This window comes from Pongo pygmaeus, chromosome 20, assembly GCF_028885625.2.
Source record: "Pongo pygmaeus isolate AG05252 chromosome 20, NHGRI_mPonPyg2-v2.0_pri, whole genome shotgun sequence".
Taxonomy (NCBI): Eukaryota; Metazoa; Chordata; class Mammalia; order Primates; family Hominidae; genus Pongo; species Pongo pygmaeus.
The window spans coordinates 54309428-54334046 of record NC_072393.2 but is presented as its reverse complement, the minus strand read 5'-3'; the positions used below and the strand labels follow the sequence as shown (position 1 = coordinate 54334046).

The 24619-nt window shown below is 42.9% G+C and overlaps 1 protein-coding gene across 21 annotated transcripts in view; it reads left to right on the top strand.

Moving 5' to 3' along the window:
* Positions 1-24619, top strand: part of CARD8 (caspase recruitment domain family member 8) — a 114134-nt gene that overhangs the window by 37228 nt on the left and 52287 nt on the right. For 11 of the 21 annotated variants that reach the window (XM_063657265.1, XM_054462036.2, XM_054462033.2 and 8 more), the window contains 3 exons: positions 7681-7822; positions 12427-12471; positions 13293-14793. The exons of 4 other annotated variants lie outside the window; for them this stretch is intronic. In XM_063657265.1, coding sequence (XP_063513335.1) covers positions 7681-7822; positions 12427-12471; positions 13293-13558 — 453 coding nt within the window. In that variant the 3' untranslated portion in view covers positions 13559-14793. Of the gene's footprint in view, positions 1-7680; positions 7823-11785; positions 12018-12426; positions 12472-13292; positions 14794-24619 lie in introns of those variants that run through there. 6 more of the 21 variants (XM_054462030.2, XM_054462025.2, XM_063657259.1 and 3 more) reach the window with 3 other exon arrangements.

Sequence of the window (24619 nt, the reverse complement as noted above, 5' to 3'; positions counted from 1 at the left end):
CTTTGGCTCATACCTGCAATCCCAGCACTCTGGGAGGCCAAGGCAGACAGATCATGAGGTCAGGAGATTGAGACCATCCTGGCTAACACGGTGAAACCCCATCTCTACTAAAAATACAAAAAATTAGTCAAGTGTGGTGGCATGTGCCTGTATTCCCAGCTACTCAGGAGGCTGAAGCAGGAGAATCACTTGAACCTGGGAAGCAGAGGTTGCAGTGAGCTGAGAATGAGCCACTGCACTCCAGCCTGGGTGACAGAGTGAGACTCCATATCAAAAAAAAAAAAAAAAAAAAAAAGGAGAAACAAGGACCTCACATCTTAGAATTTTTAAATTACTATTTTCCGGTTCATTCCAAGATGGCCAAATAGGAATAGCTCCGGTCTGCAGCTCCCAGCGTGATTGATGCAGAAGATGGGTGATTTCTGCATTTCTAACCGAGGTACCTGGTTCATCTCATTGGGACTGGTTGGAAAGTGGGTGCAGCCCACGGAGGGCGAGCCAAAGCAGCGCGGGACATCGCCTCACCCAGAAAGCGCAAGGGGTTGGGGGATTTCCCTTTCCTAGCCAAGGGAAGCCGTGACAGACTGTACCAGGAAAATTGGGACACTGCCACCTAAACACTGCGTTTTTCCAACGGTCTTAGCAAACAGCACCCCAGGAGATTATATCCTGCACCTGGCTCAACGGGTCCCACGCCCATGGAGCCTTGCTCACTGCTAGTTCAAGATCGAACTGCGAGGTTGCAAGCCTGGCTGGAGGAGGGGCGTCCGCCATTGCTGAGGCTTGAGTAGGTAAACAAAGCAGCTGGTAAGCTCGAAGTGGGTGGAGCCCACTGCAGCTCAGTGAGGCCCAAGGGCCTCTGTAGACTCCACCTCGGGTGGCAGGGCATAGCAGGACAAAAGGCAGCACAAACTTCTGCAGACTTAAATGTCCCTGTCTGACAGCTCTGAAGAGAGCAGTGGTTCTACCAGCACGGTATTTGAGTTCTGTCTACTCAAGTGGTCCCTGACCCCCGTGTAGCCTAACTTGGAGACACCTCCCAGTAGGGGCCGACTCATACAGCTGGGTGCCCCTCTGAGACGAAGCTTCCGGAGGAAGGATCAGCCAGCAATATTTGCTTTTGTGCAATATTTGCTGTTCTGCAGCCTCCGCTGGTGATACCCAGGCAAACAGGGTCTGGAGTGGACCTCCAGCAAACTCCAACAGATCTGCAGCTGAGGGACCCGACTGTTAGAAGGAAAACTAACAAACAGAAAGGAATAGCATCAACATCAACAAAAAGGACATCCACACCAAAACTTCATCTGTAGGTCACCAACATCAAAGATCAAAGGTAGGTAAAACCACAAAGATGTGGAGAAACCAGAGTAGAAAAGTTGAAAATTCTAAAAACCAGAGCACTCCTTCTCCTCCAAAGGATCGCAGCTCCTCACCAGCGATGGAACAAAGCTGGACAGAGAATGACTTTGACGAGTTGACAGAAGTAGGCTTCAGAAAGTCAGTAATAACAAATGTCTCCAAGCTAAAGGAGAATGTTCAAAGGAAAACCTTGAAAAAAGATTAGACGAATGGCTAACTAGAATAAACAGTGCAGAGAAGATATTAAATGACCTGATGGAGCTGAAAACCACGGCATGGGAACTACGTGATGCATGCACAAGCTTCAGAAGCCAATTCGATCAAGTGGAAGAACTGATATCAGTGATTGAAGATCAAATTAATGAAATGAAGCAAGAAGAGAAATTTAGAGAAAAAAGAGTAAAAAGAAAAGAACAAAGCCTCCAAGAAATATGGGACTATGTGAAAAGACCAAATATACGTTTGATTAGTGTACCTGAAAATGACGGGGAGAATGGAACCAAGTTGGAAAACACTCTTCAGGATATTATCCAGGAGAACTTCCCCAACCTAGCAAGGCAGGCCAACTTTCAAATTCAGGAAATACAGAGAACACCACAAAGATATTCCTCAAGAAGAGCAACCCCAAGACACATAATTGTCAGATTCACCAAAGTTGAAATGAAGGAAAAAATGTTAAGGGCAGCCAGAGAGAAAGGTCGGCTTACCCACAAAGGGAAGCCCATCAGACTAACAGCGGATCTCTCGGCAGAAACCCTACAAGCCAGACGAGACTGGGAGCCAAAATTCAGCATTCTTAAAGAAAGAATTTTCAACCCAGAATTTCATATCCAGCCAAACTAAGCTTCATAAGTGAAGGAGAAATAAACTCCTTTACAGACAAGCAAATGTTGAGAGATTTTGTCACCACCAGGCCTGCCTTACAAGAGCTCCTGAAGGAAGCATTAAACATGGAAAGGAGCAACCAGTACCAGCCACTGCAAAAACCTGCCAAATTATAAAGACCATCAATGCTAGGAAGAAACTGCATCAACTAACGGGCAAAATAACCAGCTAACATCATAATGACAGGATCAAATTCACACATAACAATATTAACTTTAAATGTAAATGGGCTAAATGCCCCAATTAAAAGACACAGACTGGCAAATTAGATAGTCAAGACCCATCAGTGTGCTTTATTCAGGAGACCCATCTCACGTGCAGAGGCACACACAGGCTCAAAATAAACGGATGGAGGAAGATCTACCAAGAAAGTGGAAAGCAAAAAAAAGCAGGGGTTGCAATCCTAGTATCTGATAAAACAGATTTTAAACCAACAAAGATCAAAAGAGACAAAGAAGGCCATAACATAATGTTAAAGGGATCAATTCAACAAGAAGAACTAACTATCCTAAATATATATGCACCCAATACAGGAGCAGCCAGATTCATAAAGGAAGTCCTGAGAGACCTACAAAAGGACTTAGACTCCCACACAATAATAATGGGAGACTTTAACACCCCACTGTCAATATTAGACAGATCAATGAGACAGAAGGTTAACAAGGATATCCAGGACTTGAACTCAGCTCTGCAGCAAGCAGACCTAATAGACATCTACAGAACTCTCCACCCCAAATCAACAGAATATACATTCTTCTCAAAACCACATCACACTTATTCCAAAATTGACCACATAATTGGAAGTGAAGCAGTCCTCAGCAAATGTAAAAGAACAGAAATCATAACAAACTGTCTCCGAGACCACAGTGCAATCAAATTAGAACTCAGGATTAAGAAATTCACTCAAAACCGCACAACTACATGGAAACTGAACAACCTGCTCCTGAATGACTACTGGATAAATAACGAAATGAAGGCAGAAATAAAGATGTTCTTTGAAACCAAGGAGAACAAAGACACAATGTACTAGAGTCTCTGGGACACATTTACAGCAGTGTGTAGGGGGAAATTTATAGCACTAAATGCCCACAGGAGAAAGCAGGAAAGATCAAAAATCGACACGCTAACATCACAATTAAAAGAACTAGAGAGGCAAGAGCAAACAAATTCAAAAGCTAGCAGAAGGCAAGAAATAACTAAGATCAGAGCAGAATTGAAGGAGATAGAGACACACACACAAAGAAAACTCTTCAAAAAATCAGTGAATCTAGGAGCTGGTTTTTTGAAAAGATCAACAAAATTGATAGATCACTAGCAAGACTAATAAAGAAGAAAAGAGAGAAGAATCAAATAGACGCAATAAAAAATGATAAAAGGGAGATCACCACTGATCCCACAGAAATACAAACTACCATCAGAGAATACTATAAACACCTCTACGCAAATAAACTAGAAAATCTAGAAGAAATGGATAAATTCCTGGACACATACACACTCCCAAGACTAAACCAGGAAGAAGTTGAATCACTGAATAGACCAATAACAGGCTCTGAAATTGAGGCAATAATTAATAGCCTACCAACCAAAAAAAGTCCAGGACCAGATGGTTTCACAGCTGAATTCTACCAGAGGTACAAAAAGGAGCTGATACCATTCCTTCTGAAACTATTCCAATGAATAGAAAAAGAGGGAATTCTCCCTAACCCATTTTATGAGGCCAGCATCATCCTGATACCAAAGCCTGGCCGAGACACAACAAAAAGAATTTTAGAACAATATCCCTGATGAACATCAATGCAAAAATCCTCAATAAAATACCGGCAAACCGAATCCAGCAGCACATCAAAAAGCTTATCCACCAAGATCAAGTTGGCTTCATCCCTGGGATGCAAGGCTGGTTCGACATATGCAAATCAATAAACCTAATCCATCACATAAACAGAACCAAAGATAATCAAAAACCATATGATTATCTCAATAGATGCAGAAAAGGCCTTCGACAAAATTCAACAGCGCTTCATGCTAAAAACTCTCAATAAACGGGGTATTGATGGGACGTATCTAAAAATAATAAGAGCTATATATGACAAACCCACAGCCAATATCATACTGAATGGGCCAAAAGTGGAAGCATTCCCTTTGAAAACTGGCACAAGACAGGGATGCCCTCTCTCACCACTCCTATTCAACATAGTGTTGGAAGTTCTGGCCAGGGCAGTGAGGCAAGAGAAAGAAATATAGGGTATTCAATTAGGAAAAGAGGAAGTCAAATTGTCCCTGTTTGCAGATGACATGATTGTATATCTAGAAAACCCCATTGTCTCAGCCCAAAATCTCCTTAAGCTGATAAGCAACTTCAGCAGTCTCAGGATACAAAATCAATGTGCAAAAATCGCAAGCATTCCTCCACACCAATAACAGACAAACAGAGAGCCAAATCATGAATGAACTCCCATTCACAATTGCTTCAAAGAGTATAAAATACCTAGGAATCCAACTTACAAGGGATATGAAGGACCTCTTCAAGGAGAACTACAAACCACTGCTCAACGAAATAAAAGAGGACACAAACAAATGGAAGAACATTCCATGCTCATGGATAGGAAGAATCAATATCATGAAAATGGCCATACTGCCCAAGGTAATTTATAGATTCAATGCCATCCCCATCAAGCTGCCAATGACTTTCTTCACAGAATTGGAAAAAACTACTTTAAAGTTCATATGGAACCAAAACAGAGCCCACATTGCCAAGACAATCCTAAGTGAAAATAACAAAGCTGGAGGCATCTCACTACCTGACTTCAAACTATACTACAAGGCTACAGTAACCAAAACAGCATAGTACTGGTACCAAAACAGAGATATAGACCAATGGAACAGAATAGAGGCCTCAGAAATAACACCACATATCTACAACCATCTGATCTTTGACAAACCTTACAAAAACAAAAAATTGGGAAAGGATTCCCTATTTAATAAATGGTGCCGGGGAAACTGGCTAGTCATATGTAGGAAGCTGAAACTGGATCCCTTCCTTACACCTTATACAAAAATTAATTCAAGATGGATTAAAGACTTAAATGTTAGACCTAAAACCATAAAAACCCTAGAAGAAAACCTAGGCAATACCATTCAGGACATAGGCATGGGCAAAGTCTTCATGACTAAAACACCAAAATCAATGGCAACGAAAGCCAAAATTGACAAATGGGATCTAATTAAACTAAAGAGCTTCTGCACAGCAAAAGAAACTACCATCAGAGTGAACAGGCAACCTACAGAATGGGAGACAATTTTTACAATCTCCCCATCTGACAAAGGGCTAATATCCAGAATCTACAAAGAACTCAAACAAGTTTACAAGGAAAAAATCAAACAACCACATCAAAAAGTGGACAAAGGATATGAACAGACACTTCTCAAAAGCAGACGTTTATGCAGCCAACAGACACATGAAAAGATGCTCATCATCACTGGCCATCGAGAAATGCAAATCAAAACTACAATGAGATACCATCTCATGCCAGTTAGAAAGGTGATCATTAAAAAGTCAGGAAACAACAGGTGCTGGAGAGGATGTGGAGAAATACGAACACTTTTACACTGTTGGTGGTACTGTAAATTAGTTCACCCACTGTGGAAGACAGTGTGGCGATTCCTCAAGGATCTAGAACTAGAAATACCATTTGACCCAGCAATCCCATTACTGGGTATATACCCAAAGGATTATAAATCATGCTACTATAAAGACACATGCACATGTATGTTTATTGTGGCACTATTCACAATAGCAAAGACTTGGAACCAACCCAAATGTCCATCAATGATAGACTGGATTAAGAAAATGTGGCACATATACACCATGGAATACTATGCAGTCATAAATAAGGATAAGTTCATGTCCTTTGTAGGGACATGGCTGAAGCTGGAAACCATCATTCTGAGCAAACTATGGCAAGGACAGAAAACACCTTATGTTCTCACTCATAAGTGGGAGTTGAACAATGAGAACACTTGGACACAGGGCGGGGAGCATCACACACTGGGGCCTGTCGTGGGGTGGGGGCATGGAGGAGGGATAGCATTAGGAGAAATACCTAATGTAAATGATGAGTTAATGAGTGCAGCAAACCAACACGGCACATGTATCCATATGTAACAAACCTGCACGTTGTGCACATGTACCCTAGAACTTAAAGTATAACAAAAAAAGAAAAAAAGAATTTTTAAATTACTGTTTTCCAAGAGTTGTAGGGCTTGTTTCCTAAAGAAACTAGAGATTCGCATGAACTAAGCTTTTCCTGATTCTGTCCTGCCTATGAGATTAGCTCCTATTCCCCAGGGCAGCTTTGGTTAGGAATCCTGGGGAAGTCGGGTGCAGAACGAAGAGAAGGAAGGACATGAAAGCACGATGCCACATCTGACTCTTGGCTTCCCAGTGAGGCCAAGACAGACCTGATGAGCTGCCTTTGCCAGTTTTCCCACATTTCTGTACAGTCTGAGATTCTGAGTTAGTAGCATTATTATTATTATTTTTGTTTGTTTTTGAGATGGAATATCGCTCTTGTCGCCCAGGCTGGAGTGCAGTGGTGTGATCTTGGCTCACTGCAACCTCCATCTCCCGGGTTCAAGCAATTCTCCTGCCTCAGCCTCCCAAGAACCTGGGATTACAGGCACCCACCACCATGCCCAGCTAATTTGTTGTATTTTTAGTAGAGACGGGGTTTCACCATGTTGGCCAGGCTGGTCTCAAACTCCTGACCTCAGGTGATCTGCCTGCCGCGGCCTCCCAAAGTGCTAAAATTACAGGTGTGAGCCACTGTGCCTGGCCAACACCTCAAATTTTTATACTCAGTTCAGATCATTTTTCTCTGACTCATGGGGTGTTGAGAGCTAGGTTACTCTTGTTTTCATAGAATGAAATTATTTCCTAACATTGTACATTTAAAAGGATGTTTACCAGCTGGGCACAGTGGCTCATGCCTATAATCCTAACACTTTGGGAGGCTGGGGGTGGGGGGTGGGGGTGGATCATGAGGTCAGGAGTTCGAGACCAGCCTGGCCAATATGGTGAAACCCCGTCTCTACCAAAAATACAAAAATTAGCTGGGCATGGTGGTACGCGCTTGTAATCTCAGCTACTTGGGAGGCTGAGGCAGGAGAATCGCTTGAACCTGGGAGTTGGAGGTTGCAGTGAGCTGAGATTGCGCTACTGCACTCCAGCCTGGGTGACAGAGCAAGACGCCGTCTCAAAACAAAAACAAAAACAAAAACAGGATGTTCAGGATGTTTACCTCTCTCCCTCTGTTTCCCCCTCAACAAGCCATGACATTGTGTAGAAAACAGGGGTTAAGTTCCATTGGCCAGTTCACTGTAGGGAGCCAGGCCTTTCCACCCTCCACTGCTTCAAGTCAACTGTTGTGTTTCCTCTAGGAGTTGAAACTGTCCTACAGGAGCCCTGGAGAAATCCAGCACTTCTCAAAATTCTATGCTGGGCAGATGAAAGAACCCATTCAACTTGAAATTACTGAAAAAAGACATGAGACTTTGGTCTGGAAGACTGTGGTGAAGCCAGGTAGGTGAGTGGGTGAGGCTGGCATTTTAGGTGAGGGGAACATGTACCTTTACTATTGGATGTCAAAGGTGAAAGCCTGTTTATGATTCCAGCCCAGATAAGAACTCCATTGTCAGTGTATCGCCAATGTGAGGAAAACGAAAGTGATGGCCGTGGTTTGTCCACAGGAAGTGAAATGCTCAAGGAGCCAGAGAATGGGGATGGCCATGGGAATGGAAACCTCTCACACCTGGGGGTAAAGAACAGGAGATTTTTTTTTTTTTCGGAGTCTTGCTGTGTCGCCCAGGCTGCAGTGCAGTGATGCGATCTCGGCTCACTGCAACCTCTGCCTCCTGATTCAAGTGATTCTCCTGCCTCAGTCTCCCGAGTAGCTGGGATTACGGGTGCATGCCACCACTCTTGGCTAATTTTTTTATTTTTAGTAGAGATGGGGGTTTGCTCTGTTGGCCAAGCTGGTCTCAAACTCCTGACCTCAAGTGATCCACTCGCCTCAGCCTCCCAAAGTATTGGGATTACAGGAATGAGCCACCATGCCCGGCAAAAACCAGGAAACTCTAAGAGTCAGAACGAACCTGAAGACTACTTCATTCCATTTTCTGCACAATTTAATAATTTCTTCCATACTCACCTTTCTTATTTTTTGGGGTGTCATATTCCTTCAGATAGTCTGATGAAAAATCCTATAAAATGTTTCATTCATTCATACAAACTGAACATCATAAATATAATTTCATGGAATTTAGAAACTCCCAGAAAAGTTGTCAAAGATGTCCTCAGAGGTCCTTGAATCTCTGTGGATACATTTAAGTGTCTCCAATACTTGCAAATGTCATCCTCTGTTTGAATACCTACAATGATGCAGAAATCAGTGTCTTCCATTGCAGCAGATCATTATCTTCAGTACCACATTAGGAAAGTTTCACTACGGCTCTATCAAGAGAAGGACATTAAGATAACATTTGCACAGGAACCGTAAATTGCTTTAACCTTTTAGGCAGTAATATGTCCATACATTAATTTAAATATTGCCCCTTGTGGCCAGGATTGGTGGCTCACATCAGTAATCCCAGTGCTTTAGGAGGCTGAGGCGTGAGGATCACTTGAGGTCAGGAGTTCGAGACCAGCCTAGGCAACATGGTGAATCCCCATCTCTACAAAAAATACAAAAATTAGCTGGGCATGGTGGTATGTGCCTGTAGCCCCAGCTACTTGGAGGCTGAGGTGGTTGGCTCACTTGACCCCAGAGGGAGGAGGGAGCAGTGAGCCGAGTTTGTGCCACTGCACTCCAGCCTGAGTGACAGAGCAAGACCCTGTCTCAAAAAAAAGAAAAAAAAATTGTCCCTTGAACAAAAACCACTTTTAGAAATCTATACTATAATGTAAGAGTACACCTATGAAGGGAAGTTATATGCAGTGATATTCCTTGAAGCATTACTTGTAGTGAGGGAAAAATGAACCCAACGTGAATGCCCAGGAATCCAGGAATAGTTGAACAAACATATGCGTTCTTTTGGAATATGAGTACCTTGTAGAATATTCTGGAACAATTTCAAATGGGTTTTGCCTGTTTCTGCTCATGTATTTTAGTATTTTGGGACAATATTTTCGTAGCATTGATGGTGTTGGCTAATCCGGCCCTTGTGGTCGTCAGCCACTGGTCTTCCTTCTTTCACTGAATTCTCACAATCCCATCACCTCTTAATGTCAAGAGAGTTGCAGGTCAGGCCGGGCATGGTGGCTCCTGCGTGTAATCCCAGCACTTTGGGAGGCCGAGGCCAAGGCAGGCAGATCACCTGAGGTCAGGAGTTCAAGACCAGCCTGACCAATGTGGCAAAACTCTGTCTCTACTAAAAGTACAAAAATTAGACGGGCGTGGTGGCATGTGCCTGTAATCCCAGCTACTCGGGAGGCTGGGGCAGGAGAATCGCTTGAACCTGGGAGGTGGAGGTTGCAGTGAGCTGAGATGGCGCCACTGCACTCCAGCCTGGGTGACAGAGCGAGACGCCATCAAAAAAAAAAAAAAGAAAAAAAAAAAGAGCGAGAGAGAGAGTTGCATATCAGCTTCATGGCTGTGCATCCTTTCCCCCAGACAAACTGTGGTCTTGTTGAGGTCCTGCACATGAGCTGGGGCTGGACTTAGAGGTTCCAGGCACACTGCAGAGTTGGAAGGTGCTCAGCTCAGCCAAGTCTCATCCATACGCACCTCCCCTGTTCCTGCCTCCATTCCCTAAAATGTCTTAGCATCTCAGATGATGAGAGCTTGGTTTGTGCAACTTCTTGGCTGTCTTTGTGGTGTTTTATATGGGAAGAAGCAGTGCAGAGGTCTCAGTCTCCATTGCTCGCAACCTCAGTGGCTAGAATGCAGTCTAGTTGACAGCCAACATGCAGTACACACTTTGAGAAAGCAAACAAATGCCACTGCCCCCTCAATTTATCTTTAAAAACCAGAATATTTATACATTGCTTACTTTTCTTTCATTAAAAAAAGATATTTCCAGCTGGGCTCGGTGGCTCACGCCTGTAATCCCAGCGCTTTGGGAGGCCAAGGCAGGTGGATCACGAGGTCAGGAGTTCGAGACCAGTCTGACCAACATGGTAAAACTCCGTCTCTACTAAAAATACAAAAATTAGTCAGGCAAGGTGGCGCACACCTGTAGTCCCAGCTACTCAGGAGGCTGAGGCAGGAGAATCGCTTGAACCTGGGAGGCGGAGGTTGCAGTGAGTAGAGATGGCTCCATTGCACTCCAGCCTGGGTGACAGAGTGAGACTCCGTCTCAAAAAAAGAAAAAAAAAAGATTTTTCCCTGGTTTAGATTTAATCTTTTTTTTTTGAGACAGAGTCTCACTCTGTCACCAGGCTGGAGTGCAATGGCACAATCTCGGCTCGCTGCAACCTCTTCCTCCCGGGTTCAAGTGATTCTCCTGCCTCAGCCTCCCGAGTAGCTGGGACCAAAGGTGTGCGCCACCACGCCTGGCTAATTTTTGTATTTTTAGTAGAGACGGGGTTTCACCATGTTGGCCAGGATGGTCTTGTTCTCTTGACCTCGTGATCTGCCCGCCTTGGCCTCCCAAAGGGCTGGGATTACAGGCATGAGCCACCGCACCTGGCTTAGATTTAATCTTTCATTAAAAAAAGATTACAGGTGGCTGACACCTGTAATCTCAGCACTTTGGGAGGCCAAGACAGGCTGATCACTTGAGGTCAAGAGATCCAGACCAGCCTGGTCAACATGGTGAAACCCCGTCTTCACTAAAATACAAAAATTAGCCGGGCACGATGGAGAGTGCCTGGAGTCCCAGCTACTCAGGGGGCTGAGGAACCAGAATCACTTGAACCCAGGAGGCGGAGGTTGCAGTGAGCTGAGATCGGGCCACTGCACTCCAGCCTGGGCAACGAGATGGAAACGCTGTCTCAAACAACAACAACAACAACAACAACAACAAACCCCAAAAAACAGCAATGTTTTTCCAGGTGTCATGACCATGCTAATTCCTTAATAGGGAAATTCTGGATGAAATGGGGAGACTGTGGGTGGCTGGGCCTCTGGGTGAATGTGCTGTTCCATGAAGCTGATGTTCTTCCTGGAAGTCAAATGACCAGAAACCTAATTTTTGGACCTCATAGTCAATGGGAGACTCAGATTCATCAGATTCATTCTGTGTTTGTTACGTGGAGACTGAGCTGCTACCAACGGAGGGGCCACAAAATTCATCAGAACTTTAAGCCACATCAGGGATTTTAGATAAAAGTGTAAGACCATGTTGAAGGCCTCCTGGGAAAGATCATTTCAATTATTTTCAGATTGTTAGCTCCACTCATCAAATCTTCTATCAACTTGTAAGTCCTGGTACCAACATGTATAAAAATTTACTCTTTTAATGTTGATAGTTTGTGTCTAAAACACATTTACCTTGACTGTAATTTATGTAAGACAGTATGGTATGATATTGTTGTAATCCTCAGAGTTCCTAAGACATTCTCCTGCGCATAGAAAGAGTATTGAAAAAATGGGCTGGACGCGGTGGCTCATGCCTGTAATTCCAGCACTTCGGGAGGCTGAGGCAGGCGGATCACCCGAGGTCAGGAGTTCGAGACCAGCCTGGCCAACATGGCAAAACCCCGTCCCTACTAAAAATAAAAAATTAACCGGACATGGTGGCGCATGCCTCTAATCCCAGCTACTCAGGAGGCTGAGGTAGGAGAATTGTTTGAACCTGGGAGGCAGAGGTTGCAGTGAGTTGAGATTGGGCCACTGCAATCTAGAGCCTGGGCAACAGAGCGAGACTTTGAGAAAGAAAGAGAGAAAGAAAGAAGGAGGGAGGGAGGGAGAGAGAGAAAGATAGAGGAAGGAAGAAAGGAAGAAAGGAAAAGAAAAGAAAGAATATTGAAAAAATGTGCTCCTTTCTCTGATACATTTCCTGAATGGGCAGTGAGTGGCTCATGACTTAATTGGGTTTCATTAGTATATTAGTGTGCCAAACAAGATCCCTGCTTTATAAAATATGTAGAATTAAATTATTTTAGTTGGCACATGAAAGACTAGAAAAGCTGAGTTACGGTATATGATTCATTGTATGTCATCTCCAATTCTTCCTCTTTTGTAGTGGATATCCAGCTTGGAGCTGCATCAGCCCCTCTTGCCTTCTCAGGTTAGTGAAATGTTTACACTAAAGCCAGGGGGATGTATCTGATATCAAGAGGCCTTTGAGTGCTTTGACATTACCAAGTGAGGCTCCATTCCTTCTAACCTTGTCATTTACAAAGAACAAGCGATGCCAGAGAAAAATACAAACAATGAGTATGATTTACTTATGGGAGGGCGTGAGGACATCACGTCCACACAAAGGAGCAGGCGACAGCAAGTTATTGGGGTAAATATCTTGCATCTGGGGAACCGTAAGTTAAAGTAGTTCTATATTGAACTTTGAAAAAGTATAGTAAATACGAGACTAGAAAGTTAATCAACAGCCAGAAGTAAAATATCCAAAATGAAATGAAGGTGGGTTAGGCAACACCACAAGATAAAGAGCCATCCCTGGCCGGGCATGGTGGCTCATTCCTGTAATCCAAGCACTTTGGGAGGCTGAGGCAGGTGGATCACCTGAGGTCAGGAGTTCAAGACTAGCCTGACCAACTTGGTGAAATGCTGCCTTTACTAAAAATACAAAAATTAGTCGGGTATGGTGGCGCATGCCTGTAATCCCAGCTATTTGAGAGGCTGAGGCAGGAGAATCACTTGAACCCGGGAGGCGGAGGTTGCGGTGAGCTGAGATCGTGCCATTGCACTCCAGCTGGGGCAACGAGCGAAACTCCCTCTCAAAATAAATAAATAAATAAATACATACATACATACATACATACATAAAAAAGACCCATCCCCCACCCTGGAGTTATGAATCTTCATTTGGTGCAGATCCTAAATCCTATAAGAGAGCAATTCTCAGAGTCTGCAACACCCCCTTTCATCCAGGTGCAGCCTTTGTGAAGGAGAACCACCGGCAACTCCAAGCCAGGATGGGGGACCTGAAAGGGGTGCTCGATGATCTCCAAGACAATGAGGTTCTCACTGAGAATGAGAAGGAGCTGGTGGAGCAGGCAAAGACACGGCAGAGCAAGAACGACACCCTGCTGACCATGGTGGAGAAGAAAGGGGACCGGGCCCTGGAGCTGCTCTTCAGAAGCATTAGTGAAAGGGACCCTTACCTCGTGTCCTATCTTAGACAGCAGAGTTTGTAAAGTGAGTCAGTCAGAGAGTGTGGAAGAGAGAATCCAGTGTTCTCATTGGAAATGAATGAATAGAAATGCATCCTTGATTCCAGTGTCCAAAACAGAGAGGGGCTGGGTAACATTTGCCCATCACACAGACTTTGGGGACAGATACGTAACCTGGAAGATACCCATTGGCTGTATCCCCATGCCTTTCCCTCAAGAATATCTGAAGAAAATAACAATAGTGCTTTTAATTTTTTTCTAACCGTGGCTCAATTTGTGACTATTCCGTCCATTGACACATTTCCTGAAGACCCGGGGTGAAGAAAGTCAAGGCAGTTCTGTTTATGCATGACAGGCTCTAGAAAGGAAAATTCTCCTGATTAACATGAAAACTAGCTTTTATGGATACTCTTTGAAGTCTCACCATTCCACCACAAAACGCAGGAAAGCTAACAAAGTCTCTCAATTGAAGATATCCAAGGTATTTATTGATGGTATTGGTTTTATATATGTTGTCCCTTTAACATTTTGTCTATTGCTGTTATTACTAGAATAATGTAAGTACATTATTCTACAAGTACCCAGGAGGTGGACGTTCCAGTGAGCCGAGGTCGCACCACTGCACTCCAGCCTGGCGACAGAGCGGGACGCCATCTCAAAAAAAAAAAAAAAAAAAAAGAGAAAAAAGAAAAAGGAAAAAAAAAGAAAAACCCTTGGGAAATTACTATATATCTTGTACTTTTTTTTTTTCGAGTTCACAACTTCCTTTAATATGTGTTATTCTTTTTTTATTATCATACTTTAAGTCCTAGGGTACATGTACACAACATGCAGGTTTGTTACATATGGATACATGTGCCATGTTGGTTTGCTGCACCCATCAACTCATCATTTACATTAGGTATTTCTCCTAGTGCTATCCCTCCCCCGCCCCCACCCCACGACAGGCCCCAGTGTGCGATGTTCCCCCTGCCCCCAGTGTCCAAGTGTTCTCATTGTTCAGTTTCCACCTATGAGTGAGAACATGCAGTGTTTGGTTTTCTGTCCTTGCGATAGTTTGCTGAGAATGATGGTTTCCAGCTTTATCTATGTCACTGCAAAGGACATGAGCTCATTCTTTTTTATGGCTGCATAGTATTCCATGGTGTATATGTGCCACATTTTGTTAATCTAGTCTATCACTGATGGACATTTGGGTTGGTTCCAAGTCTTTGCTATTGTGAATAGTGCCACAATAAACATACATGTGCATGTGTTTTTATAGTAGCGTGATTTATAATTCTTTGGGTATGTACCCATTAATGGTATCTCTGGGTCAAATGGCATATGTAGTTCTAGATCCTTGAGGAATTGCCACACTGTCTTCCACACTGGTTGAACTAATTTACATTTCCAGCAACAGTGTAAAAGCATTTCTGTTTCTCCACATCCTCTCCCGCATCTGTTGTTTCCTGACTTTTTAATGATCACCATTCTAACTGGCATGAAATGGTATCTCATTGTGGTTTTGATTTGCATTTCTCTGATGACCAGTGATGAGCATTTTTTCATGCATCTGTTGGCTGCGTAAATGTCTTCCTTTGAGAAGTGTCTGTTCATATCTTTTGCCCACTTTTTGAAGAGGTCGTTTGTTTTTTTCTTGTAAATTTGTTTAAGTTCTTTGTAGATTCTGGATATTAGCCCTTTGTCAGATGGGCAGATAGCAGAAATTTTAGAATTGTTGTTTCTAATTTTGTGAAAAATGACAGTGGTAGTTTGATAGGAAAACCATGTAATTTGTAGATTGTTCTGGGCAATGTGGCCATTTTAGTGATATTGATTCTTCCAATCCATGAGCATGGAATGTTTTCTAGATTGTTTTTGTCACATATGATATTTTTCACCAGCCTTTTATAGTTCTTCTTGTAGAAAACTTTTCTTGGTTAAATGTATTCCTAGGTATTTTGTGTGTGTGTGTGTGTGTGTGTGTGTGTATGTGTTTAGCTATTGTAAATGGAACTGCCTTGTTGATTTGATCCTCAGCTTGAACGTTATTGATATACAGACATGCTACTGATTTTTGTATGTTGATTTTGTATCAAAAACTTTACTGAAGTCATTTTCAGGTCTAGGACTCTTTTGGAGGAATCTTTAGAGTTATCTAGGTATAAGATTATGTTGTTATTCAACAGAAATCATTTTAATTCTCCTTTTCTTGTTGCATACCCTTTATTTCTCTCTCTTGCCTGATTACTCGGACTAGGACTTCCAATATAGTGCTGAATGGGAGTGGTGAGAGGGTACATCCTTTTCTTATTCCAGTTATTGGAAAATGCTTTCAATTTTTCTCGTTCAGTATGATGTTGATGGTGGGTTTTCTTTTTTCCTTTGTTTTGTTTTTGAGACGGATCCTGCTCTGTCACCCAGGCTGGAGTGCAGTGGTGCAATCTCAGCTCACTGCAACCTCTGCCTCCCAGGTTCAAGCAATTCTCCTGCCTCAGGCTCCTGAGTAGCTGGGATTACAGGCGCCCACCACCACACCTGGCTGATTTTCGTATTTTTAGTAGAGATGGGATTTCACCATGTTGGCCAGGCTGGTCTCAAACTCCCCACCTCAAGCGATCTGCCCTCCTTGGCCTTGCATCTGTGTTCATCAGTAATAGTGGCCTGTAGTTTTTTTTCATGTGTTCTTGTCAGATTTTGGTAGCATGGTGACACTGATTTCATAGGAATAGTTAAGGAGGAATTCCTCCTCAATTTTTTGGAACAGTTTCAGTAAGATTGGTATCAGCTTTCTTTGTACATTGGCAAAATTTGGCCATGAATCTGTCTGGTCCAGTGCTTTTTTTGATTGGTAGTTTTTTTTTTTTTTTAATTACTGATTCAGGTTTTTTTTAAAATTTATATTTATTTATTTATTTATTTATTCATTTATTTATTTATTTGATGGAATCTTGCTCTGTCGCCAGGCTGGAGTGCAGTGGCACGATCTCAGCTCTCTGCACCTTCTGCCTCCCGGGTTCAAGCGATTCTTCTGCCTCAGCCTCCCAAGTAGCTGGGACTACAGAAGTGCACCAGCATGCCCAGCTAATTTTTGTATTTTTGGTAGAGATGGGGTTTTACCATGTTGGCCAGGCCTGTCTCAATCTCTTGTCCTCGTGATCTGCACACCTTGGCCTCCCAAAGTGCTGAGATTACAGGCGTGAGCCACTGTGCTCGGCCAACTGAATCAGTTTTATAACTCATTACTGATCTATTCAGGATCTCAGTTTCTTCCTGGTTCAATCATGGGAGACTGGGTGTTTTGAGAAATCTATTCGCTTCACCTAGATTTTCCAGTTTGTGCACATAGAGATGTTCATACTAGTCTCTCATGATCTTTTGTAATTCCGTGTAATTACATTCCATCATTTATAATGTCTCCTTTGTACTTTCTGATTATGGTTTTTGAATTTTCTCTATTTTTTTCTTTGTTAATCGACCTGATGGTATATCCATTTTGTTTATCCTTTAAAAGAACCAATTTTTCATTTCATTGATACTTTGTATGAATTTTTGGGTCTCAATGTCATATAGTTCTGCTCTATTCTAGTTGTTCCTTTTCTTCTTCTAGCTTTGGGTTTAATTGTTTTTGTTGTTTTCCTGTACTTTAAGTGCGACATTAGGATTTCAAGTTGAGATGTTCCTATCTTTTTGATGTAGGCATGTAGTATGATCAACTTTCCTCTCGACACTGCTTTTCCTATATCCTAGAAGTTGTTTCTCTGTTTTCATTTGTTTCAATTTTTTTAAATTTCGGCCTTAATTTCGTTATTTATCTAAAAATCATTCAGGAGCAAGTGGCTTAGTTTCCATGTAATTGTGTAGTTCTGAATTTCCTCTTGGTATGGATTTCTAATTTTATTCCACTGTGGTCTGATAAGATGGTTGATATAATTTTGATTTCTTTGGATATATTGAGACTTGCTTAATGATCAAGTATGCACACAATTTTAGAGAATGTTCCACATGCAGATGAGATAAATATATACTCTATGGTTGTGAGTGGAGTGTGCTGTATAGATTTGTTAGATTCATTTGGTCAAGAGTCTAGTTTAAGTCTAGTTTTTCTTTGTGAGTTTTCTGCCTCAATGATCTGTCTAGTGCTGTCAGTGGGGAGTAATGTCCCTCACTATTATTGTATGGCTGTCTTTTTTTTTCAGGTTTAGTAGTATTTGGCTTATAATCTGGGTGCTCTGAAGTTTCATGTGTAGGTATTTAAGATAGTTAAATCTTCTTGTTCAATTGAGCCCTTTGTCACTGTATAATATCCTTCTTTGCTTTTTTCCCTCTTGTGTGTTTAAAGTCTGTTTTAGCTGACACAAAAATAGCAACAAAATCCTCTTATTTTTGTGTTCCTTTTGCGTGTTAGATCTTTCTTCATTCCATTACTTTGAGTCTGTGTGTGTTATTACATATGAAGTGGGTCTCTTCAGGGCAGAAGGTTGTTTTTTGTTTATAAAATCAAATTTGCCACTCCATGTCTTTTTTTTTCTTTCTGAGATGGAGTTTAGCTCTTGTTGCCCAGGCTGGAGTGCCATGGTGTGATCTCGGCTCACTGCAACCTCTGGCTCCTGGGTTCAAGCGATTCTCCTGCCTCAGTCTCCCGAGTAGCTGGGATTACAGCCATGAGCCACCACGCCCAGCTAATTTTGTATTTTCAGTAGAGACGGGGTTTCTCCATGTTGGTCAGGCTGGTGTCGAACTCCCAACCTCAGGTGATCTGCCCACCTCGGCCTCCCAAAGTGCTGGGATTACAGGTGTAAACTACCGCATCTGGCCCCACTCCATGTCTTTTAAGTGAACAGTTTAGGCCATTTACATTCAATATTGATATATGAGCTTTTTCCTTGTCATAGTGTTTTTAGCTAGTTGCTTTGTAGTCTCAATTGTGTAATTGATTCATAGGGTCTGTGAGCTTTGTAGTTACATGTACTTTTGTGGTAGCAAGTATCATTTCTTCATCTACATGTTTAGAACTCCTTTGTACAGTTCCTATAGGGCTGATCTTGTGGTAGTGAATTCCCTTCGTGTTAGTGTGTCATGAAAATATTTTATTTCTCCTGATTAAGCATAGTTTAGTGGGATTTGAAATTATTCGTCGGCAATTTTTTAATTTAGTGAGGCTAAAAGTAGGCCCCAATTCTCTTCTGGCTTGTAAGATTTCTGCTGATAAGTCCCCTGTTGGTCTGATGGGTTTTTTTGTTCAGGTAATTTGGCCCTTTTGTCTCTTTGCCTTTAAGATTTTTTTTCTTTAGTATTAATCTTGGGTAGTCTGATACCTGTATGCCTTAGGGATAGTCATCTTGTTTAGTATTTCACAGGAGTTCTCTAAATTTCCTGAATCTGAATGCCAAACTCTCTAGGAAGATTAGAGAAAATTTCCTGAATTATTCCTTCATATATGTTTTCTAAGCTGCTCACTTTTTCCTCTCTCTCGAGAATGGTAATTTGTTGTACGGTGCTTACGTTATATTATCTCATATTTCTCAAAGTCTTTGTTTGCTACTTAAAATTTGTTTTTCTTTAACTGGATTAGTGCAAGAGACTGGTTTTCAATCTCTAAAATTCTTTTTTTTTCTCTTTTTTTTGAGACAGAGTCTTGCTCTGTCCCCCAGGCTGGAATGCAATAGCACGATCTTAGCTCACGGCAACCTCTGCCTCCTGGGTTCAAGCAATTCTCATGCCTCAGCCTCCCAAGTAGCTGGGATTACAGCTACTATAGGCTGTCGGTACAGCCTGTACTGGTGGCGTGTGCCACCAGTCCGGCTAATTTTTGTATTTTTAGGAAAGACAGCGTTTCACCATGTTGGTCAGGCTGGTCTCAAACTCCTAACCTCAAGTGATCCATCCGCCCTCCTCAGCATCCCAAAGTGCTGGGATTACAGGCGTGAGCCACCATGCCCAGTCTGCTTCTATGTGCTTTTAGGGGGCTAGTCTCTCTAGGAATTCTTTGTTTATAGATAGCTTTATTGTATTAGTTTTCTCAAATGCTGGTTATTTGTAGGTTGTAGGAGTGGTGAACTCTGCATGTATTCAGGCTCACTGTCTCCTACAGGGATGGGGTGGTGGAAGTCTCTGGAGGCTTAGCTTGCTCCCCAGTGCTGTGTGCACTTGTCAGCAGACGCTTGTTGAGTTGGGCTGCTCACACTATAGGCCAGTAGGTGTCGCTTGTAAGTAAAAGTCAGCTGAGTGCTGTACAAAGACGTCAGATAAAGTTGTGATGGACTGTGCACGTTGACCTGCCCAGTAGGTGGCGTTTGCAGAGTCAATTGCAGTGGCCGGGTGCGGTGGCTAATGCCTGAAATCCCAACACCTTGGGAGGCCAAGGCGGGTGGGTCATTTGAGGCCCGGAATTTGAGACCAGCTTGGCCAACGTGGTGAAACCCGTCTCTAATAAAAATACAAAACAAAATTAGCTGGGCGTGGTGGCGGCGCCTGTAGTCCCAGCTTCTCGGGAGGCTGAGGCAGGGGAATGGCGTGAACCCGGGAGGCGGAGCTTGCAGTGAGCTGAGATCGCGCCACTGCACTCCAGCCTGGGCGACAGAGCGAGACTCCGTCTCAAAAAAATAAAAAATAAATAAAAAATAAAAATAAAAATAAAAATAAAAAAATTGTTTGGGTGTGATCACACGCGCCTGTAGTCCCAGTTACTGGGGAGGCTGAGGCAGGAGAATTGCTTGAACCTGGGAGGCAGAGGCTGCAGTGAGTGGAGATTGGGCCACTGCACGCCAGCCTGGGCGACAGACTGAGACTCCGTCTCAAGAAAAAAGAGTCAATTGCAGTGATGGCAGTGAAAATTTTACTTGGCCTTTGTTTATCAGAAGAAATGCAGGGACATTCCTGCTGATTGGCATGGCACGGGGCTCCCAGGCGTACCATTCTGCCTTCTGCTGTGATGGGGCTAAAGGAGGAAAACTGGGTGGGCCTGGGTTGGGCAAGCCTGCGACTAGGCTCCCTCAGGTGGGTGAAAGACTGACGTTTGTGGGAGGCTAAGGGCAGTTCTCAGGCTGCTGGGACACCTCTTGAGGGAGGAACAGAGGCCCCTTCCTGACCCACAGAGCTTGCTTAGGGGAAGCGGGCAGCCTGGAGTTTTCAGCTTAGTGGTTGGCCCTGGAGCCCATCCAGCTCATGCTTCCCTGACCCAGTGGGTCTCCCTCCTACATTTGGCCCCGGCAGTAGGCCTGAGGGACTAGGCTCATCTCAAGCATCTTTGCCCAGATTGCTGAGCCATTCCAGGTGTTCTGGGCCTCAGAACGCCCCAGGGGAGAAACTGCAGTGATCAAGCCAAACCCTTCCCAGTCCTGTCTTACGAAGGGAGTCCCATGCATAAACCCTCACCACCATCTAGTCTGTCTTCTGACAGTGGGAGCTCCTTCACCCCTTGGGATCAGGACACAAATCTCTACTCCATACCCCTGGGTGGTGTGCTTGAGTCCTGGGGAGTTGGGACTTGCCCCGTGGATTTGTCCTCTGGCCACACTGGCTGTGATATGGTGAACTGCTCCCAGGTTGTAAAGAAAACCCTCAGGTGAGGCAGTGAAGGCTGTGTTGTGGGCATCCTCCTGTGTGAACGTCCAGACAGGTGATCTTGGGAGGGACTGGCAAGCATGGTGCTGTGTGGTTCAGATGCATCTCAGTCCTGCGGCACTGGTGATGGGACCTGTCTTGGGCTTGTGACTGAGTATGCCTGGGGACTGCCCTATCCCAGCCTGGCAGACAGCAGGAGCTGCAGCCACTCAGTGCAGGATGGGCAGCCTCAGAGGATGGGCACCCAGGATCGTGTTTTACTGCAGCTGTCCAGCACAGCAAAGCCTTCTGGGCTCCATTGAGGTTCAAACTGCACCTCTGCATGTTCTCTAGGCAGTCCTCCTGCCAATCCAAAGGTTCTACCTGGGTCATGGGAGCTCCGGTTGCTTGGATCTCAGAAGTCCATGGTGGGAATGTGGTGCCCTGGGGTTCCTTTACTCACTCTTTGTTTGGGTCTGGTTCACGTCTGTGGGCCAATCGTGGTGCCTGGCAACTTTGAGCAGGCTACGCTACTTTTTCCATCTTCAGTCACAGTGTCTGCATTGCCTCTGTATTAGTCCATTTTCACATTGCTATAAAGAGCTACCCAAGACTGGGTAATTTACAAACAAAAGAGGTTTAATTGACTCACAGTTCTGCATGGCTGGGAAGCCCTCAGGAAACTTACAATCATGACGGTAGGTGAAGAGGCAGCAAGGCACGTCTTACATGGCAGCTGGAGAGAAAGAGACAGTGAAGGGGGAGGTGCCACTTTTAAACCATCAGATCTCAGAACTCCCTCACTATCATGAGAACAGCATGGGGGAAACCACCCCCATGGTCTAATCACCTCCCGCCATGTCCCTCCCTGGATACCTGGGGATTACAGTTCAAGATGAGATTTGGGTGGGGACACAGAGCCAAACCGTATCAGCCTCTCTATCAACTTTCAGTGTTTTATCTCAAAACATCTTCTGAAAGTGTAAAGATTCACTTGATATTTTGCATCCTCTCCATGGAAGTGGCACTTCCCAGCTGCATGTAGTCAGCCATCTTCAAATATTATCTGGTTTATGTATTCAGATTTTAACCATGGATATTCTAAATTTATATCATTTGCAGATATTGTTTTGAATTCTTCTCTAAACATATTTGTAATCAGGTAGAGTCCAAAATTACTTTACATGAAAAAGACTCTAAGAAGTACTACTGAACACATATTTCTGTTAACTTTTATTGGATTAAATAAAAATGTCCAGAACTCTCATAAAGAAACTGACAGGTTTATAAAACTGCTAATCAAGATCAAGCAAAAGAAAACATTAATTATATGAAACTAAGTAATTTATATTTTTATGACTTTTATGGAAAACACTGTTGGTTCTTTCATCTTGTTGGATGATGAATAAGAAAGTTATTGGTTCTTTAATTTTTTTTTCAGATTTATGAGTTTTCTCTCATAAGCTTTCTTTAGTTTACATCAATTTTTTAAAAAGTGTACTTTTGTGAAAAAACATGGAAGCATTTGCTTTTTTCTCTACTTGATTCCTCCACAATCTGGAAACTATTCATGAGTATACTTATTTATATAAGTTCAATAAAAATCCTCTCTCTTTAAAAGCAGGATACAATTGGAAACATGGGCTATATAACCAAATGTCATGTTAAGAATGTGAATAAAATGCTTGACTTTAAGAGTTCCCATACTTACAGTGAGTGAATAAGAGCTGTCACCTCCTGGCAGGCCCAAGAACCTTACGACTATAAATAATATGTAGAGTTTGCCTTGCTGTGGCTTCGTAGCCTCAAGAGGTTTTAAAATCTGAGATTTGTATATAATCAATATAGTGAGAAAAATTATATTTCTTTTATTTTTTTTTGAGACGGAGTCTCGCTCACTGCAACCTCTGCCTCCTGGGTTCAAGTGATTCTCCTGCTTCAGCCTCCCGAGTAGCTGGGACTACAGGCGCATGTTGCCATGCTCAGTTAATTTTTTGTATTTTTAGTAGAGATGGGGTTTCACCGTGTTAGCCAGGATGGTCTTGATCTCCTGACCTCGTGATCCACCTGCCTCAGCCTCCCAAAGTGCTGGGATTACAGGCGTGAGCCACTGCACCCTGTGAAAAATTATATTTCTGAGTAAAAACTATAATACACCTGTGATTAGGTTGTGGCCCTGTGCACTGTTTCCATGTTCTTGTTATCTACCTGTAGACTAAACTAGATCCTGAATTCTCCTGATTTCCCTCAATATTTGGCTACAATTTCTCCAACTTGAAACAAAAGCTACAAGCTACTCTGTTCTTTTATTTTTTATTTTTTTGTTTTTATTTATTTATTTTTTTGAGATGGTGTCTCACTCTGTCTCCCAGGCTGGAGTGCAACAGCATGATCTCGGCTCACTGCAACTTCCACCTCCTGGGTTCAAGCGATTGTCCCACCTCAGCCTCCTGAGTAGCTGGGATTACAGGCACCCACTATCATGCCTGGCTAATTTTTGTATTTTTAGTAGAGATGGGGTTTCACCATGTTGGCCAGGCTAGTCTTGAACTCCTGACCTCAGGTGATCCGTCTGCCTCGGCCTCCCAAAGTGCTGGGATTACAGGTGTGAGCCACCATGCCCAGCTGCCACTCTGTTCTTAAAGCCCTAGAAACTGAAACTAGATGAATCTTAAGGCAAGCCTCAAGGCTGATGTGTGAAACACATAAAGAGTTCACCAAACTGGCCAATATCATGACTGGAGACATTCAATCTGCAAACCAGGAGAAAAAGTTGATGTTTTTACACTGTATAACTTTTCCCAAAACATTGGAACAAGGATATCATAATTAGCTTTTTGCCCCCCTTAATATTACTTTTGCAACTTGGCAGGTTAATGTGTATAATTGAAATTTCACAATCAGTTGCTTCTGCTCATAACTTAACAAAATATAACCTAAGAAATCCTCTAGTATCCCTTGGTTAGATAAGAAAATGTCTGTGTAATTGGTAATACTACATGCTGTACCTAGATAAATACCTCTGATAAAAATTCCTATGAGATAAACTCCTCTGAGACCCATGTATCCAAAAGAAAAAAGCAGGCCACATGGCTACAACATGTCTCACCTAGCTCCTTATTGTCATTTGAGTTATTCAATTAGCTGTCTTGGAATCTAGGTTTATGGCTCAATAGCTAATGCTTTTGAGTTTCATAATTGCATAACTCAGTTTGCATAAATTCAGTTCACATAACTGGAAACTGAAACGGATATTGCAATTAATTTGTATTTCCCCTTACTTTGTATTTCTCCTTTTAAAATTTTGTATCTGTTATTTGTTAAATTTTTGCAGCAGTACAACTCCTAGCAAAATAATGCTGGCCCACCACTTTAAAATGAGAGCAAAAGACTACAGAACACACTAATGGACTCCATGTAGACTTATCCTGAGAATCACAACCTTTGAACCTTCCTTGTGGCCCAAAAGTGTTTTTTTTAATTTTTAATTTTTAATTTTTTGTATTATACTTTAAATTCTGGGTTACATGTGCAGAACGTGCAGTTTTGTTACATAGG